Here is a 20000-nt window from a genome sequence, read left to right as displayed (position 1 = left end):
TATTTAAGCATTGCCAAATTTCGGAGGAATTATATAAGGAGAAAAGGCCACTGACATGCCCTAAGATCTTCTGATTTTCCTTGCCAGTCCTTTTTAAGGACTCTCCAGAGTTATAACAAAACAGTAACAGTTAGATTTCTTTTATCAGTCCTCCCTAAGTACTTTGGCATAACTATTTACCCTCTGTTTAGGGAGGCAGAATATAAATTATTTACTCTCTCTGGCTTACTGGCCTGTACCATTTGATTAATTTCCTTTCAACATTTCTCTTCTCCTTCTTATCACATACACAACCTTTATAAATTTCATACTTTCAAATTAGCCTTTAAACCTTCTTTCTATGTCCTTTAAAAATGCATAACCATGCCTCAGACCTTCTACTCAGTAATCCCTTATTCTTAGAAACCTCAATCCTTTAAACAGCCAGTATTTCTTAGATTACTAAGAGCAGGTGCTTCCTTCCCTATGCAATTTCAAGTATACTGTATCAGTCTAATTTAGTCTTGGAAGGGTTAAAGAGAACAAAACAGGGCAGAGAAAAACTTACTGTGCTTAGCAGCTTGCGGCCTTGAGTCCAGTAGGTAAGTAAAAATCAACAAAACTTCTGGTCTGCTTTCCCTGCGGACGGCCCCCCTCTTTTCTGCATTAACCATTTACTCTGTCCTTGGCTGCTCTCCCTCCTAGATTTTTCCTTTTCTACTCTAAGTCCCAGAGGCTCAAATCCTTGTCTTTTACTACTTTTGACCTATCTGCCTATACCCTTGTCCCCGAGCCTAGGGCTCCTCTATCTCAGCAGGCTGAGAGCCTACCACCCTATCTAGCGATTCCTACCACCACTACCCTATCTCACACCCGCTCCGGAACAGTTTTCAGCTCTCTTCCTCCCCCAGTCAGAGCGGATGCTGTCCCTGACAGAGACCTACTGTAAATCTATCAGGAAGGGCAGGCAAGTCGCAGGTCTCGGGACCACATGATAAAAATCCGGCAGTCCCTCTCCCTCACCCTACACAGGCCATGAGAAAATGTACTAATCTTAACCTAACAAGCCTTTGTTTAAACTTCTTTGGGTTGCAACCTTATACCTTTAAATTAACCTCGGACTTTTCAAATTTTAACCTAATACAGCAAAAGTATTCATCAGAGAAAAGCAATTAAAAGTTCTCTACTTTCTTCCCCTTAAAGCAGGGTTTGCCCTATCTTTAAACAAACAACAGAAAGAGATAACAAATACACTTATGTGTACAGCCAGACAGCACAAAGTAACTTTCGCTTCATAGAGACTCTCACACTTACATTCATACACCAGACAGTCCAAGTTTTTGACTTCTACCAAATGTTTACTCAGAGTTTAAGCAATCCAACCAATTCCTGACTAATTGCCTAAGGGAGCTCCATGGCTTTCCGGGAGGTGATCAGGCTCCCCTTTCACTCACTTGGAGTGGGCCTGATTGATAGGGGGTTGATGAAGATGACTGACCCTGACCCATTTTGACAAAGACAAAGACAACAAACACCAGACAACAAACAAACCCGGTGCAGCCTATAGCCGCACGAACCAGAAACCCCGGCCACCGTCGTGGCCGCAGGTCAGGACCAGGAGTACCGCTGCGTCCAGCCCTCCGTATAGGTCCTTCCGTGGGACGTCCCAATTCCAGATTAACAACCGGTCCTTACCTCTCTTGAGAGTCCAGGTGGCTCAGTTTCCGAATTGAAAGTTTTGGGTGGAGTCTCCTCTGCCTCCCTGGGACCCGGGATGGAGACTGGAGGCCTCCTTGGTAGTCGTTCCCCACAGGGATGTGGGGTATCTCGCTGCGTGCCCGGCGATAAATGGGGGAGAGCCTCCTGCCTTAAATAGGGGGTCCCTCTCACCCCTGCCGGGGGAGAGCCTTCTGCCCTAAATAAGGGGTCCCTCTCACCCCTGCCAGGGGAGAGCCTCCTGCCCTAAATAGGGGGTTTCTCTCACCCCTGCCAGGGGATCTCACTGGGGGCCTCCAAATGTTATGGGTTGACTCAGCGAGATAGACCACCGACTCAGAATTTAAATTTAAGAGCCTTTATTAAGCTGGCCAGCTGACCACAGTTACAGCACCCTGCCGAAGCAGAGGCTGAACTGCAGCCCAGACTACAGGAGTTACATTTTATTATTAAATTCTGTGGAGGAAACTCTCTTTATTTATACTTTTTCCAGTCTTTTGTCTCCCAAATTTGGAATGAGACTTCCGGGCCTTCTGAGAAAGAAGACCTGCGTGCTGGGAAGGGGTCATGAGACCATATCTCAAGGCCTGGCCTGATGTCAGTACCTTCCTATCTGCGTGTTTTAGGAACAGACAACACAGCATGACCCGTCTGGCCAAAGCGCCAGATATGTACCCCAGCACAAAGTACGTCCACATTGTTGTGCAATTGTCACCACCAGGCATCTCCAGAACTCTTTCACTTGCAAAACTGAAACTCTGTGCTAAACAACAACCCCCCATTCCCTTCACCCCCTAGCCCCTAGCAACCACCACTCTCTTTTTTCTACCATGCTTTTATGAATTTGGCTACTCTAAAAATTTCATGTAAATGGAATCACACAATTTGTCCTTTTGTGCCTGACTTATTTCATTTAGCTTAATGTCCTAAGGTTCATCCATATTGTAGCATGTGTCAGAATTTCATTTCTTTTTAAGGCTGAATAATATTTTATTTTATGTATATACCACATTTTGCTTATCCTCATCCATCAATAGACACTTGAGTTGCTTACACCTTTTGGATGTTATGAATAATGCTGCAATGAAAAAAAATATTTTCAAGCTCTGGCCAAAGGAATGTGTAATCCTTTCCCCTTTCTCTTCTCCTGCTGGCTGGAAAATGAGACCTTGTGGTCTGCCATGCAGATAAGAATAACACCCCAGAGATGGTGAAATAATAAGATGGAAGGACTCTAGGCCCCCAACAAGTTCTTGGAACAGAGCCATCATTAACTCATGAGAGAGAAGTAAAAATTGCATTTACAAAGCTATAGCATGAGCTTTACTTATAAAAAGGAGTTTTAAACTCATCTCTTATTCTACCCATTGATGGGAGAGGCACGTCCTTGCTTTAGCTAATATTTTTAAAATATATTTTATTGATTTTTTACAGAGAGGAAGGGAGAGGAATAGAGAGTTAGAAACTTCGATGAGAGAGAAACATTGATCAGCTGCCTCCTGCACACCCGCTACTGGGGAGACGCTCTATCCACTGAGCCAAACCGGTTAGGGCAGCTTTAGCTAATATTTTCACTTAACCCTCATGCAAAAACTAACCTGCCCCTAAGGTTTGTGTATTTGGGTAAGAAGTCTGATCTATTAATATGGAAACTCCTAGCTCTTGCTCTTAGCCAGTGGTTCTCAACCTTCCTAATGCCGCGACCCTTTAATACAGTTCCTCATGTTGTGGTGACCCCCAATTTCATTGTTACAAATTGAACATAATTAAAGCATAGTGATTAATCACAAAAACAATATGTAATTATATATGTGTTTTCCGATGGTCTTAGGCGACCCCTGTGAAAGGGTCATTCGACCCCCAAAGGGGTCGCGACCCACAGGTTGAGAACCGCTGCTAGCAGTAATGTGGACATAATTCCTAATTGATATTCAGCATGTATAATGTCTCTGGCTTTGAAATATGAACACTAGTGAAGAGCCATCTGTTTAATCTGGTATTTTAGGACTTACTGATATTTGTGATTTTTATCTGGGCACTTAGATCAAGATTTCAGTGCTGCTTCCTAACTATAATTGTATTTAATATATTAACTATGATATAAATATTTCGGTAAATCATATATGAAAACAAATTGGATTTTATTACAGCAATGACAAATTACATTTCCTTATGCTTTATTTAATACATTATTCCCAGGGTAATCCCTAATGGGTAATTAAAAGGACTAACTGAGAGTTGTTAGGGTTAGGGCTGGTGACGGAGGCTGTGAAAGAATTCACAACTAAGAGAAAGATGCAGAGAGAAAATTTATTTTACTTCTAAGGGAGGAAAAGGCTGGTGTATTGCTCATCAATACAGGGTAGGGAATAAAGAGTGGCTTGCATTTTTAAAGAGCAATCAGTTGTTGCTAGGTCATAAGGAAGGGAGGGGGATTATGTTGAAATTGATCATGTACCCCTGGGGTTGTCTTGAAAAGTTATAGTTTGTTTGCTTTCTAGGAGACAGGCAGATGTCCTAAGGAGGTGTCTTATTAGTATTTCCCCTGGCCTGCAAAACATGCTTAGAACAAAAGTTATAGAGTTCAAAAGAGGCTTGTCTGAAAGGGGAGTGGTAAGGGAACTTTCTACTAAGTGGAGACTCCTTGGTGGGAATTATCCTAAGTTGTGAAAACAGTAGGAAGGAGGGGAATGCAAGAATGTAGACTTGAGAGTAGTATATCTTGTCCTGCAGTTTGAACAGAGGAGTCAACAGTCTTGGGGTTTACTTACCAGGCGCTTTTCGTAAATTGTGGAAGGCCACAGCAAAGAAAAAGAGGTCTTTTCCTGTCCTTACAAGAGTGAAGGCTTTTTGCAGGACACAGTTAACCATATGTTACATCAGACACCAGGCACTTACCAAAAGTAATTCAACTGAATTATGTGACCCATCAGGCAAAGTACATGCAGCTTATCTGATCTCCCAGAAGGAGCAATGCTGTATGTATGTTATGTTTTGTTTTATTTTATTTTTTAAATTGTTACGAGTTTAATTGAGCCAAAACTGATAACATATGCTGGGAAGCAAGATCGCAAATGCCCCTGTTTTATTTTCTTGTTCTGAATTATCACTTGGTAGATGGTATTTTTCAATACAGCAAGGAATCACAAACCTTATCAATTCTGCCTCGTAAATCTATATGTTTCCAATTCATCCACTTCTCTTCATCTCTATTACCATGTTCCTAATCCAAACCACTATCCTCTCCCAGTTGGAGTAATGCAATAATGTCTGAGCTAGCCTCTTGATTTCCATTCTGGACCCTTCTAATCAATTTTTTTCCTACAGCAGCTAGAGGGATCTTTTTAAAAATGTAAATCTGCCCTAGCTGGTTTGCCTCAATGGATAGAGCGTTGGACTGTGGACTGAAGGGTCCCAGGTTCGATTCTGATCAAGGGCACATGCCCTGGGTGTGGATTCGATCTCCAGTGTGGAGCATGCAGGAGGCCACTGATCAATGGTTCTCATTATTGATGTTTTTATCTCTCTCTCCCTCTTCCTTCCTCTCTGAAATTAATAAAATAAAAATTTTAATTGTAAATCTGATTATTTTATACTCAAGCTTAAAACTCTTCTCCGAGTTTACATTTGCTCTGAACAAGGCTTCCAAAGCCCTTCATGGTCTGGCCTCCCATACCTTCTCCAACTGGCGGCACTGTCACTACTTCCCCACTCACTGTACTCTGCCCACTGACATCCTCTCAGGTCCACAGACACCAACCCACAAGGTTCTTCTCTCTTTGGGTTTGCAGATGCTACTCCCTTTTTCCAGAACACTAATGATTCAATAAGTTATATTAAGCACAAAGCTAATAAAAACTCATCATGCCTAATTCTTTTACTATATTACCTATGCTCTTGATGCTATTTACATCTAATGTATCTACATGGTGAAATTACCGTACAATGGCTATGTATACATCGCTTCCAATTCTGTGTTTGGTGATGTCATGTTGAAATGGATAGCTTGAAATGGGCTATGGTAGAAGTACATACACCACAGAAAATGGCAAACACTACAAGGCAGAGCTTTTTTCGGGGAGAGGGGTATGGTGTTAGGAAAGCCAATTGTTAAATATTTACTAGCACTTTACTGACTATAATAAATCTTTTGTGCTTCCTTTTAATTATTTGACTTAATATAATTAATACAGTTACCACGTGGTTAAATATATAACTAGTGCTAAATCCTTTTGATTTGTTTCTCATTTATTCATGTAAGAACTCTATGAGGTAGGTATAATAATCCCATTTTATAAGCAAGGAAATAGGTGCAGAGATGTTAAAATTATTAGGCCAGTATGCAGCAGAGCTAGGACTTAAATTTTTGTTGGACTCCGAAACTCATTCTTTCTATAGTAGACAATATGGAAACAATTTTAGGGAGAATTTTTCTTTTTTTTTTTTAATTAAATCTTTATTGTTCAGGTTACATTTGTTCCTCTTTTTTCCCCCCCATAACTCCCCTCCTCCCAGTTCCCTCCCCACCCACTGTCCTCATCCATAGGTGCACGATTTTTGTCCAGTTTCTTCCCGCATCTCCCATTCCCCTTTCCCCCCCAAGAATAGTCAGTCCATTCCCTTTCTATGTCCCTGATTCATTATAATCACCAGTTCATTCTGTAAATCAGATTATTTATTCACTTGATTCTTAGATTCACTTGTTGATAGATGCATGTTTGTTGTTCACAATTTGTATCTTTACCTTTTTCTTCTTCCTCTTCTTAAAGGATACCTTTCAGCATTTCGTATAATACTGGTTTAGTGGTGATGAACTCCTTTAGCTTTTCCTTATCTGTGAAGCTCTTTATCTGACCTTCAATTCTGAATGATAGCTTTGCTGGATAAAGTAATCTTGGTTGTAGGTTCTTGGTATTCATCACTTTGAATATTTCTTGCCATTCCCTTCTGGCCTGCCAAGTTTCTGTTGAGAAATCAGCTGACAGTCGTATGGGTATTCCCTTGTAGGTAATTGAGTCTCTTTCTCTTGCTGCTTTTAAGATTCTCTCTTTGTCTTTTGCTCTTGGCATTTTAATTATGATGTGTCTTGGTGTGGTCCTCTTTGGATTCCTTTTGTTTGGGGTTCTCTGCGCTTCTTGGACCTGTAAGTCCATTTCTTTCACCAGGTGGGGGAAGTTTTCTGCCATTATTTCTTCAAATAGGTTTTCAATATCTTGCTGTCTCTCATCTTCTGGCACCCCTATTATTCTGATGTTGGTACGCTTGAAGCTGTCCCAGAGGCTCCTTACACTATCTTCGTATTTTCGGATTCTTTTTTCATTTTGCTTTTCCGGTTGGGTGTTTTTTGCTTCTTCGCATTTCAAATCTTTGACTTGATTCTTGCGCTCCTCTGGTCTGCTATTGGGTGTCTGTATAATATTCTTTATTTCAGTCCGTGTATGCTTAATTTCTAGTTGGTTCTTTATCATAGCATCGAGGGTCTCATTAGTTTTCGTGACTCTCTCCTCAAGTTTATTGACAGCTTCTAGCACATTTTTGCAAGCCCTCAAAATTGCGATTTTTAGCTCTATATCCTCCATTTCTGTCATGTTTTTTTGTCTCCGCATTTTTTATGCTTTCTTGGTGCACCCCCTAGTGGTCTTTGTGCGCAGTCTTGTTCTAGTTGAGCCTTGATTGTTGTAGTTAATACTAGAGGGATTTGACCACCAGGCCGACTGGCTGTGTGAATCAGCTGTGTCTGCCGCGGAAAACTTCTGTCCTCTGGGGAGGTGCTAATCTAGCCTTTGCCTGAGGCGATCCGGCAAATGGCTCTGCGCAGGGCTTGGGCGGGGCGGGCTCAACAGGGCGGGCGGAGGGAGCCGTTATGGTGCCCTCAGTCCTGTTCCCAGAGGCTCTGCTTCTCAGAACCCCCGGAACCGCTGCAAACCTCGGAGGGAAAGCTGCCTTCCAACTGATGCCAGACACTCCCGCTTCTCCCGTTTGGGTCCGAGTCCCCAGCGATTCGCCCGTATCTGGAGCTCAGAGTCTGAGACTCCCCCCTGACCGAAAACGACAACCGCGCTCTCAGCCACCAGCCCGCTTTGCGCGCGCACCTCCGCACCTGAGTATTTTCCACACTGCGCCTCCTCTGAGCCTCGGTGTGCTGTTATTTTTCCTTCTAGTTGAAGAGTCTCTCCTCAGCCAGCCTTCCTGTGGTTCTGGGTGATGTCCGTTCCGTCTTTTAGTTGTATTTTTGAAGTGGTTGTTTGTGGCAGCAGTCTCTGGTGTTTACCTATGCCGCCATCTTGGTCTCTCTTAGGGAGAATTTTTCTGTTTGTGTATGGCTGAGGAAACGTATCTCCCACTCTGGTGTTTACCTATGCCGCCATCTTGGTCTCTCTTAGGGAGAATTTTTCTGTTTGTGTATGGCTGAGGAAACAAGGTATCTCCCATGGAAGGCAGGCATTCTATGAAAGAAAGAACTATTGAGGCAAATGGAAAGGAAGGGAGAATTGAGAAATGGGGTGTTATAGCTCTGGTGTGATGTCAAAGCAAATTCATCTGTCTATGACTTCACCAATGTAGGTGAAATCTAATTAATTACCACATTGACATATTCACTTGTAATCTGTGGATGAAAATCTTTATATTAGGAACCAATACTTAGTAAGTCTGGATTACTAACAAGGCCTTTTTGAAAATTATTTTTATTTTTATTGATTTCAGAGAGGAAGGAAGAGGGAGGGGAGATAGAAACATCAATGATGAGAGAGAACCACTGATTGGCTGCCTCCTGCAGGCCCTCTACTGGGGACCGAGCCCGAAACCCAGGCATGTTTCCCTGACCAGACTCGAACCTGGGACCCCTCAGTCCGCAGGCCAACACTTTATCCACTGAGCCAAACCAGCCAGGACATAACAAGGCTTTTTTGGTGGTATTTTTTGCCTATGTGAACTGTCCTGAAGGTAATAGTTCCACTCGCTAAAATGTTTCTGAATGAATGTGAACAAAGAGAATATCTGGCCCGGAGAGGCACTGGGTCCATGTGTGATAGTCAAGGACAAAATTTGAGACTGGATTCAGCTACCTGTTAATATCATTCTAATTCTTTCAACTTACTTGTAACATCTCCTCTAATGACTTTGCTGCTTATAACCCTAATGGTTACATGATAGAATTGTGGTGTTCTGAATTTACTAGGCATGGGGGAATTCTAGCTGTAAGACAAATGACAGAGAGAACATTTTCTGCTAAAATTTCTCTCATGCCTCAGACCTTGGAGTCTGACCTGGTTTTAATAAACTCTATCAATGTGAGATTAGAACAATGATTCTCAGATTTTGATGTGCCTAAAAAATACCAGGAAGCTTGCTTAAATGTCAGTTTCCTGACCCACTTCCAGAAATTCTGATTTTGTTCATGTGGATTGGGCAATTGGTGTCTGAATTTTTAGCACATCCCTCAGAGGATCTTAATGAGCTTGAACAGGGACCACAAGCTGAAAACATCCATCCTGAATGAGGCATATTTGGTGGTGGTGGTGGTGGGGGATTTGTTTCTGTGTAGCTGGTCTAGAAGACCCACAAAGAGAACACAGATCTGCCTATTAAGCAGGTAGGGCTGTCTTGAGGTCTGAACCAGAATCCAAACCATAAGTAAAGGTGGGGTCATAGGTTGGTCTAAGCCAGTGATTTTCAACCTTTTTCATCTCATAGCACACATAAACTAATTACTAACATTCTGTGACACACCAAAAAATATACATTTTTGTTGCTCTGACAAAAAAATAGGCATAATTTTGATTACTTAAAAAATAATAATTGTAGTAATTAGCCACCCTTTTCAAAAATAATTTCAGGAACCTATACTTCTATATAAGGATTTCTGGTACCAAGAATTAACCAATCAGATGCAACTTTATTATGCAACGTGATCAATAAGATGCAACTCCATTGCATGACCTATATATTTATGGTTCAAGACAGGGCATTCACACCAGGTGCTATTATTGTATTGTCTGTTGTCATTTTTTAAATTTGACAGTCTAAGAGAAAAGAGCTCAGTGCCCCTGACTAAATCGTCAGGTATTGCATGTTTTAAATAAGCACTACTATACTTCTTGGAAATTTTTCAGCCAGCAGTGAACTTGAGCCATCCCTTCTTGACTTGCATTTGTGCCTTAAAAGACTTAGTAAGAACTTGACTAGTCAATCATCTGGGAGAGTAAAGACCATATATGATGGTTAATTTTATGTGTCAATCTGACTGGGCTTCAGGTTGCCCGAATATTTGGTTCAACATTATTCTTGGTGTGTCTGTGAGGGTATTTCTGGAGGGATTAATAGTTGTATCAGACTGTGTAATGAAGATTGCCCTTCCCAGTGTGCCTCATCTGATTCATTGAAGCCTGACATAGAAAAAAGGTTCAGTAAGGGAGAACTCACTCTCTTCACCTAACTATCTTTAAGCTGGGACATTGATCTTCTCCTGCCTTTGGATGAGGACTCGAACTGGAATTCACATCTTTGGTTCTCCAACTTCTCAAACCTTCAGATTCAGACAGGAAGTAAATCATAAATGCTTCAGAGTTTCTAGCTTGCCAACTGCAGATATTAGGACTTCTCAGCTTCCCTAATTGTGTGAGGCAATTTCTTTTTTTTAATTATTATTATTATTAATCTTTACCGAAGAATATGTTTTTATTGATTTTTAGAAAGAAGGGGGAGAGAGAGAGAGAGAGAGAGAGAGAGAGAGAAACAGTGTGAGAAAGATCCATCATTTGACTCCCATATGTGCCCCAACCCCTGAAACCTAGGTATGTGCCCTGACCAGAATTAAACCCGAAACCTTTTGGTGTATAGGACGACACTCCAACCAACTGAACAACCTGGGCAGGGCATGAGCCAATTTCTTAGAATCAATCTCCCTCTCTAGCCCTCAACGCCTCCTCTCCTCCCCATCTCTGCTCAATACAAATTTTGGTACTGAAAGTGGTTCAAGAGAAACAGAATGTTAAGGATGAATTTTCTGAATTGGTTCTGGGGTTCCTGTAATTTCTCTCTAATCTGATTAAAGATGCTAATGATTCTGTTTCCAGTAGTAAAGATAGCACTGAAAGTCCATGGTGTGATTGGACAATAGAAATCCATAAAATATCTTCATTGGATACACCTAATCAACCACTTAAAAGAAGCAAGGATCTGAGGGACTGTGTATATGATACTTTTGAAAATTTTTGAAAAACTAACTAATATAATGAGGTTGCTGGTTGCTTATAATGTTGCAGACAAAGTGATGAAAGAAAAGAATGAGCTCAGGGATTTTAAAAAATACCTTTATTGTTGAAAGTATTCCATGAACTCCCCTTTTCCCCTCATTGACCTCTTCCAGTCCACTCCTGTCCCCTCCCCTCCCAAGGCCATCACCACCCCCATTGTCTGTGTCCAAGGGTTATGCATATATACATACAAGTTTATTGGTTGATCTTTTCCCACCCACCCTCCCCTGCCTTCCCTTTGAGGTTCAACAGTCTGTTCACGCTTCTATGTCTCTGGGTCTATTTTTGTTCATCAGTTTATTTGGTTCATTAGATTCCACATATAAGTGAGATCATGTGACACTTATTTTTCTCTGACTGGGTTATTTGGCTCAGCTTAATATTCTCCATCCATGCTGTTGCAAATAGTAAGAGCTCTTTCTTTTTTATTGCTGCATAGTATTTCATTGTGTAAATGCATCACAGTTTTTTTATCCACTCATCTGCTGATGGGCATTTAGGGTGTTTCCAAATCTTAGCTATTATAAATTGCACTGCTATGAAGATACGAGTGCATATATTCTTCCTGATGAATGTTTCGGATGAGCTCAGGGATTTGAACTCCCAGCTCAAGCACCACATAAATGACCTGAAAGCTTTAATGTGTACCCTGAAGGAAGCCCTGTTTCCTGTAGCCCTGGGGCTAAGATTACTACAAATCAAACATAAACCCCTCCCATAATTTGCTGAATTACAACACAAGTTGAACTCCCAGCCTCATAGGCTGTTAAAGTGAGAGCTTTCTGGGCACACTGAGCTCCTAAATTCAGATGAATCTTCTTTGTCAGTGGAAGTGGCTTCCCCCAGTAGAACCAGTCTCCCCTTCAGTGGTAGCAACCCTTCCATCTCCTACCCCACTCCGAGGGAATTAACTCTACTTGTTCTGAGGAAAGTAATGGCTTCCCTTAGGGCTGTTTCCTCCCAAGACAATGCTAATTCTCCTCAGGACCCACTTACCACTTTCTTTGTTTCTAGACCTATAAGGCTCAAATTCCAGTAGGCCCACAGTGGTGAGGTAGAAAGTGTGACCTACAAGGAGGTGTGCTATACTCCAAAAGAACTACTTAAGTTTCATAATTCACTAGAGGCCCGGTGCACAAATTTCATGCACCAGTGGGGTCCCTCGGCCTGGCCTGGGGGATCGGGCTGAAACCGGCTCTCTGACATCCCTCGAGGGGTCCGGATTGTGAGAGGGCACAGGCCAGGCCAAGGGACCCACCGGTGCATGATTGGGGCAGGGGAGGGACGCAGGGGGTTGGTCAGCTGAGGAGGTACCACAGGAGGGCTCCAGGGCATGTCCGGCCCATCTTGCTCAGTCCCGATCAGCCGGACCCCAGTAGCAAGCTAACCTACCAGTTGGAGTGTCTGCCCCTGGTGATCAGTGCATGTCATAGTGAGTGGTTGAGCAGCCTTAGCATATCATTAGCATATTATGCTTTGATTGGTTGAACGGACAACCAGATGACTGGACACTTAACATATTAGGCTTTTATTATATAGGATATGAACAAAAATCCAGGGAACATGTGTAAGAATGGATTTTAAGGATGTGGGATCATGGTGGAAAAAAACATAAAATTGTATCAGGCCGAGCCCTAGCTGGTTTAGTTCAGTGGATAGAGCATCAGCCTGTGGATTGAAGGGTCTCGGGTTCAATTATGGTCAAGGGCACATGCCTGAGTTGTGGGCTCGATCCCCAGTAGGGGGTGTGCAGGAGGCAGCCAATCAATGATTCCCTCTCATCATTGATGTTTCTATCTCTCTCTCCCTCTCCCTTCCTCTCTGAAATCAATAAAAATATATTTTAAAAAATTGTATCAGGCCAAAATTATCAATGTCTGTCATATTATAGGCCCTTAGGAGGGGCTGGGTCTGGCTGCAGTATCTGTTACACTGTCAAATCTCCAGAGTAAATTTGTGAATCTGGTTCAAATAGCCCCTGTCCTCCTTTTATCTCACAGCTCTTAAGTATCCCTCCTTAAGCAGGAAGGGGGTTTGAAAAGCACAGATAGGGAGAGTGTGTTCTTTATTCAACAGTGGGTGAGGGCTAGATACTCAATAAATTGTGGGATTTTTTTTTCTTCTTTTCTATATAATCATTTTCCAATATTCACCTCTTCTTTTCTTTGGCCATCTCTTCTTTAGCTATTTTGTTTTCCCTCAATCCCTGTAAACACAGACACAGACACACACACACACACACACACACACACATACACACACACACACGACCCATAGATCAAGGCCAAGGTTCTAATCCTTTACTCTAAAGTTCATTACCAGGGTGCTCCAGACTAGTTTAATTTCCTTCTTGCCTGGTCTCATATTTAAATTTATTCCTTGTATATGATCAAAGCTTAAAGCAGCTCTCATCACACACTTGTCCTTTATACATACAGTATTAAGGCCCTTTCCCAAGCTGTGGCACAAGAATGCAACCTTTGTTTTCAACACATGCACGGTCTTCCATCTTTCCTATTAGTTAACCAGCTGATCTCAGAGACCTACTGGCTTTTACTGGCCCTGTGCTCGCAGACATAGAATTTCTTCAATTATGTGCATGGATCGGATGCATGATTCAATACATTACTTGCCATTTCATTCTTATAATATCTTACTGTTTGTTTTTCTTCAGCAAATATTCATTCAGCCGAAGCCTATTGAAATCTGTCCATAGCACTGTGCTAGATGTTGTAGATATAAAACAAATAAAGCACTATTTCAGCCTAGGAGGTGCTCATAGTCTAGAAAGAAAAGGAAGCATGTAAACATGTATATTATACTGTGATGTCAAGCAAAATGAACTTCCTCTGGAGGAATTGATAGAAGGCCTCAGAAGATGTGACACTTCTAATAGTCTTGAAACCTACTAGTAAGTGGGAGTTGGCCCATCAGAGGATGGATGGAGAGAGAGTGAGGGTAAGGGCAGAATAGAGCATCAGAGTGAAGAGAATCCAGTGTGCAGAGGCACTGAAAAAAATTGAGGAAGATACTGATATTTTTGGGGAGATCTGATGGGCTCAGTGTAGTTGGATGTGCGTTGGATTGAATAGTAGTGATCAAATTGAGAGGACCTGTGTAGAAAGGATTGAATTTTATTCTAGAGGCAGGAAGAGAGAGAGAGGAAACTGTTCAAGCAGGGGAATTTAACAATCAGGTTTGTCTCTTACAAGTCTATTGTCACTAATTTAATTACATGGACTCCAGGTTTTCGAGTTTGAGTGTCCTGTTTACTTAATCAGAGTTGCTCAGGGTAGCCTCTCAGTTGAGATACTGCTTTTTCTTCAGGTCTAGAAACAGCATGTTTTCAGTATACCCAAAGGCTACTTAGTCTGATCCCAGTGCCCACTTGTGCTAATTCCCATAATTTATTTATTACTACAACACTGTCCTCCAAATGCTGTCTCTCCTTGGCCAGGTTGGACATATATTGACAGCCTTTGTCTTTTTGAGCTCTATTTTTCTGTCTTGACCCTTTCCTCTTGCAGTTCTGTTGGCCTAGTAGTCTTTAAATGCATTGCCTGCCTAAGTTCTTTGGCCCATTCCCTCTGGCTCTAGGACACAGCCAGCACCAGTAGCCACGCCCACTCAAAAAAAAAGTTTGCCGACAGGAAGTTTGTCTGCACCAGCGAGCCGTACTGACGGTGGAAGTGCGCAAGCGCAGTTCCGGGCTCCCAGCGGCGGGTTCCTCTTTCCCGGGGTTTCCACCTTCCTGGCATCTGGGCGCCGAGGCGTCGGCCTCTCTCCGCGGCTCGCGTCGTGCTCCGGACACTCACCCCCAGCACCCAGCCCCCAGCACCCGAGCCCTGCTGTGGGTCGCACTCCTCTTCCGGCAACACACCCATGGCGGAGCGTGGGGAACTCGACCTGACCGGTGCCAAGCAGAACACCGGAGTGTGGCTGGTCAAGGTAAGGCTCGCGCGGCTCTGGCTTGCGCTCCTCCTGGTGTGAGTAGTTTAAGTTACTTCGTGCGCCTTTTAAAGTTCCTTATGGTCATCTTTACACACCTTGGGAGGCACGACTCATTGCTACGCTCGCTTTCAGACCAGGAAATTAGTTTAGGGCACTGCAGTGTCTTCAGCCCGAGTCCGAACGGGCCTGGAATGGATTTCCGTCCCCACGACCCGGGTTTTCTGGGGCTCTGTCTTGGTGTCCCGATTTGAGCGGTGCAGTTTACCCGAGACTGAAGAATTTCTACACCTTCTTTTGGTGAAACTGATTTTAGGCATAAACCTGTAAAGGAAGTGGAGAGTGTCTGCTTCCTGTAGAGTTTCCCTGCCAGAAAGTAGCACTGCTCTCCGCGTCCCCGCACGGGGGCTCGCGGGCGAGCCGAGGCAGCGCCGAGCCCACGCCGGGAGAGCCATTGGATTGGAGTGTTCTTCCAGAGCATGGCTGGGTCTCCTGAAACAGACCGTCAAGAAAAGTTGTGTTTGTTTTTGTGAAGAGAGCAATCTTGATTAGCTCTTAGTGAACACAGTATTTGTGCTTTACTTTTTCACACCGGTGAGTTGTTTCTTATGAGAACTTCATAAGATATATGTATGTTCAAAATGTGATTATGAGTCTTTGAGCCTCTAGTAAAATGCTTTGTTAAATTTTAAAAAACTTTTTTCATATGGCTGGGTTATCAAGTAGATCTGAGAGGCCCTTCTTGTCCACCTTCCTAAAGCAGCTCATTTGCCAGCCGGTCAAACCTGGTATTCTTCAGAGCACTTTTCACTTCTGAAGTGGTTCTGTGTTCACGTGTTCAGTGTTGGTCACCTCCCTCTCACTGCACTTGCGCACATTCCATGAGCATAGGATCCTTGCCAGTCAAGCTCAGAATTATGTTTGGCACATGGTGATTGCTCAACAGATATGTGATGAATGGATGAATGATGCCTTACTTTTCAACCCTAGCCTTAGTCTCTGGCACTCATTTGACTTACCACAGCTACCTCAGTATGACTTGAAAATATGGAATAAACTAGAGGCCTGGTGTACGACATTCGTGCACTGGGGGGTGTGGGGGTCCCTCAGCCCGACCTGCACCCTCTCCAATCTGGGAGCCCTCAGGGGAGCCCTCTCCATTCGGGGAGTTTCTGTCTGTCTTTGCAATCATATGAGCGAATTGTCTGTGACCCCAACTCAGTTTGGTTTGTTGCTCACAGAATAATAGAGGCTTTTTTTTTCTCTTTGCTCCATTGGTGGAGATTTCCTGGAAGCTTTAGGATATCTTCCCTTTAATTTTTCCTAGACACTCTGATTTTACTTATGTCTCTCACCTTTGCTTTCCCTCCATCCCCCACTGCAACAGTAACTTGCTCCAGGCTCACTTTGCTCTAGTGCAGTGGTTCTCAACCTTGGCTGCACATTAGAATCACCTGGGAATCTTTTTAAAATCCTGATTTCTGGGCCTCATCCTCCGGAAATTCTGTTTCTTTGTTACTAATGTTGTGGCCCCACCCCATAACAAAGAAACAGAATTTCCGGAGGATGAGGCCCAGAAATCAGGATTTTAAAAAGACTCCCAGGTGCTTCTAATGTGCAGCCAAGGTTGAGAACCACCGTCTTATAAGAACTCTTGTGATTATATTGAAAAATACCACATGAACTCACTCATTTATGGATAATAAGGACCATTATAGACTGATGAACAAAAATGGATACAGAGGCAGAGCAGCATTGAGCAGAATGTCAAACTACAGTGGGAAGCCTCGGGAGGGCTGGGGGGTGGGGGGTAGGAGATCAACCGAAGGACTTGTATGCATGCATATAAGAATAACCAATGGACACAAGACACTGTGGGGTGGGGGTTGCCGGGGGAATGTCAAGGGGGAGAAAAAAGACATGTGTAATACTCTTTGTAATACAGTGGAGCCTTGACTTACGAGTGTCCCGACTAATGAGTTTTTCGAGATACGAGCCGTCTCTCGGCCGATTTTTTGCTTTGAGTTGCGAGGTAAAATTTGGGTTATGAGCCAGCTTCAGATACCCCACCGCTAGTTGGCGCAGCGAATGTCACAGTGAACGCCACAACATCAGCCCAGCATCACGTGTCTCACTGGTTCACAATGCCTTGGAAAGACTGTCTATTCATTAGCACTGCCATTTCAAACATTTATTTTATTATTATCTTTCTAATTACATCCATGGGAAGCTAGTTTTTGACTGACAAATTCCACACTAGCAGGCCAGCTCACCTTGGAACATTTGCCTCCATGAGCCAATGAGTGAGCAGTCCTGTCTACCCTGGTTTATGCCTTACCGTAGTTGGCAAACTCATTAGTCAGCAGAGCCAAATATCAACAGTACAATGATTGAAATTTCTTTTGAGAGCCAAATTTTTTAAACTTAAACTATATAGGTAGGTACATTGTTATTAACTTAATTGGGGTACTCCTAAGGCTTAGGAAGAGCCACACTCAATGGGCCAAAGAGCTGCATGTGGCTCTCCAGCTGCAGTTTGCCGACCACTGCTCTATACCTTTCAATCTCTAGTGCAGGACAGTATTAAAGGCTGTTTCTGACTAATTGGATTAGACAAAGACTCAAAGCCTCCAGAGACCACCTCTATCTACAGTTAACAGGATTTTGAATCAACCCCAGGCAGTTATCCTTGGGTGTGGCGAGAGTTTTTTTCAACAGGGTGGGGCAGTTGCTTCTGCCTGGAGGCTAATTGTTACTTTTAATCTCTTAAGTGGCCTCAGGGCAAGGTGTTTTCCACTAGAATGTGTCAACTGTCTTCCCCCCATGCAAGGCAAATGACTGTGGGAAAGATGTCCTCCGCTGTGTGAGGGAATGACTCAGCCCAGGAAACTTGGGGTGTCTGCCTTCTGAGCTCTGTCCCCTGAGTCCCCAATCCTGGGTTCTGCTCTCACAGCTCCAGTCTGCTTCACCCTCCCTCTGCCAGAGCACTAGGTAGATGGCTCCACAAGGAATTTTTGTGCATTGGCCCTTTAAGAGGGTTCCTGAACTTTCAGCTCCACTCCCTGGCAGACAGCACCCCACTGCTTTTCACAGCCAGATGTTATGTGGGTACCTTCCTCAGTTTGGTGCTCTCTGCTGGGGAGCCCAACTTCGGGATTAGATCCCAGAGTTCTCAGTGGCACCCCCCTCCCCACCCACAGCTGAGATATCTTTCTGGGATTTCAGTAGCTGTCTGTGGGTGCCTGGCCAACCCTTTCGCGCCTCCGCCCCTCCTACCAGTCTCTATGAGGTCTCCACCTTCAGTCCTTGGGTATTAGGGTTCTTTCCTGTGAGTTTTCCATTGATTATTCAGGAAGCCTTTCTGTATTTCAGTTGTAATTCCAGCTTGTTCCTGGGAACATGTCCGTGCAGCATCCTCCTACTCTGCCACCATTTTTAATCTTCAGAAGTAAATTTTTAATTAAATGATTTAGTATGGTAAAAAATTTCCAGTACCATTATCTGATTATACCATGATGAACTGCTGTTAAATAATACATTACTTTTTATAAAACTTAATATCCACTCAGCTTAGATTGCTGTACCTTTTTGTCTTGCTTTGCAAAAGAACTAATATAATTTGACTGTAAAGAAGAAAAAGGAATGCATATTGGCATTACAAAGGGATTCCCAGACAATCATTTATTTATTTCAGGATTCTCATTTTGGCTGTTTTTTCAACTGATCCTCTTCATTGCAGCCACCACCAATTTTTGTCCAGTCTCTTCCTGCATCCCCCACACCCCTTTCCCCCCCAAGAATAGTCAGTCCACTCCCTTTCTATGCCCCTGATTCTATTATAATCACCAGTTTATTCTGTTCATCAGATTTTTTTGTTATGGGTTCACTCAGCGAGATAGACCACCGACTCAGAATTTAAGAGCCTTTATTTTGCTGGCCAGCTGACCACAGTTACAGCACCCTGCCGAAGCAGAGGCTGAACTGCAGCCCAGACTACAGGAGTTACATTTTATTATTAAATTCTGTGGAGGCCCAGAGAAAAATGTGTCTTTCAAATTCTGGGCCCCCCAATATGGAGGAAACTCTCTTTATTTATACTTTTTCCAGTCCTTTGTCTCCCAAATTTGGAATGAGACTTCCGGGCCTTCTGAGAAAGAAGGCCTGCGTGCTGGGAAGGGGTCATGAGACCATATCTCAAGGCCTGGCCTGATGTCAGTACCTTCCTATCTGTGTGTTTTAGGAACAGACAGCACAGCATGACCCATCTAGCCAAAGTGCCAGATATGCAGCCCAGCACATTTTATTCACTTGATTTTTAGATTCACTTGTTAATAGATATGTATTTGTTCATAATTTTTATCTTTACTTTTTTCTTCTTCCTCTTCTTTAAGAATACCTTTCAGCATTTCTTGTAATACTGGTTTGGTGGTGATGAACTCCTTTAGCTTTTTCTTATCTGTGAAGCTCTTTATCTGCCCTTCAATTCTGAATGATAGCTTTGCTGGGTAAAATAATCTTGGTTGTAGGTTCTTGCTATTCATCACTTCGAATATTTCTTGCCACTCCCTTCTGGCCTGCATAGTTTCTGTTGAGAAATCAGCTGACAATCTTACGAGTACTCCCTTGTAGGTAACTAACTGTTTTTCTCTTGCTGCCTTTAGGATTCTCTCTTTGTCTTTTGCTCTTGGCATTTTAATTATGATGTGTCTTGGTTTGGTCCTCTTTGGAATCCTTTTGTTCGGGGTTCTCTGCGCTTCCTGAACTTGTAAGTCTATTTCTTTCACCAGGTAGGGGAAGTTTTCTGTCATTATTTCTTCAAATAGGTTTTCAATATCTTGCGCTCTCTCTTCTTCTGGCACCCCCATAATTCGGATGTTGGTACGCTTGAAGTTGTCCCAGAGGCTCATTACACTATCTTCATATTTTTGGATTCTTTTTTCTTTTTGCTTCTCTGGTTGGGTGTTTTTTACTTCTTCGTACTTCAGACCTTTGACTTGATTCTTGCGATCCTCTTGTCTGCTGTTGGATCTCTGTATAATATTCTTTATTTCAGTCAGTGTATGCTTAATTTCTAGTTGGTCCTTTTTTATATCCTTGAGG

General features: G+C 43.0%; 1 protein-coding gene and 1 long non-coding RNA gene across 3 annotated transcripts in view; one reads left to right on the top strand and one right to left on the bottom strand.

Moving 5' to 3' along the window:
* Nucleotides 1-275: 275 nt before the first annotated feature.
* LOC106725591 overlaps nucleotides 276-20000 on the bottom strand; it is a 21108-nt gene continuing 1383 nt past the window's right edge. Inside the window, exons 2-3 of the long non-coding RNA XR_001361510.1 lie at nucleotides 9402-9407; nucleotides 276-502 (exon numbers count right to left, since the gene is read on the bottom strand). This is a non-coding gene — a long non-coding RNA (uncharacterized LOC106725591). The remainder of the gene's footprint in view (nucleotides 503-9401; nucleotides 9408-20000) is intronic.
* Nucleotides 14623-20000, top strand: part of GTF2F2 (general transcription factor IIF, polypeptide 2, 30kDa) — a 154549-nt gene continuing 149171 nt past the window's right edge. For both annotated transcript variants that reach the window (XR_001361509.1, XM_005863226.2), the window contains exon 1: nucleotides 14623-14900. Coding sequence is in view for 1 of the 2 variants with exons in the window: in XM_005863226.2 (XP_005863288.1) it covers nucleotides 14835-14900 (66 nt within the window). In the remaining variant the exon portion in view is untranslated. The remainder of the gene's footprint in view (nucleotides 14901-20000) is intronic.

Source organism: Myotis brandtii, unplaced genomic scaffold, assembly GCF_000412655.1.
Source record: "Myotis brandtii unplaced genomic scaffold, ASM41265v1 scaffold174, whole genome shotgun sequence".
NCBI lineage: Eukaryota > Metazoa > Chordata > Mammalia > Chiroptera > Vespertilionidae > Myotis > Myotis brandtii.
The sequence above is the reverse complement of the archived record's forward strand: the minus strand, read 5'-3'. Positions and strand labels throughout refer to the sequence as shown.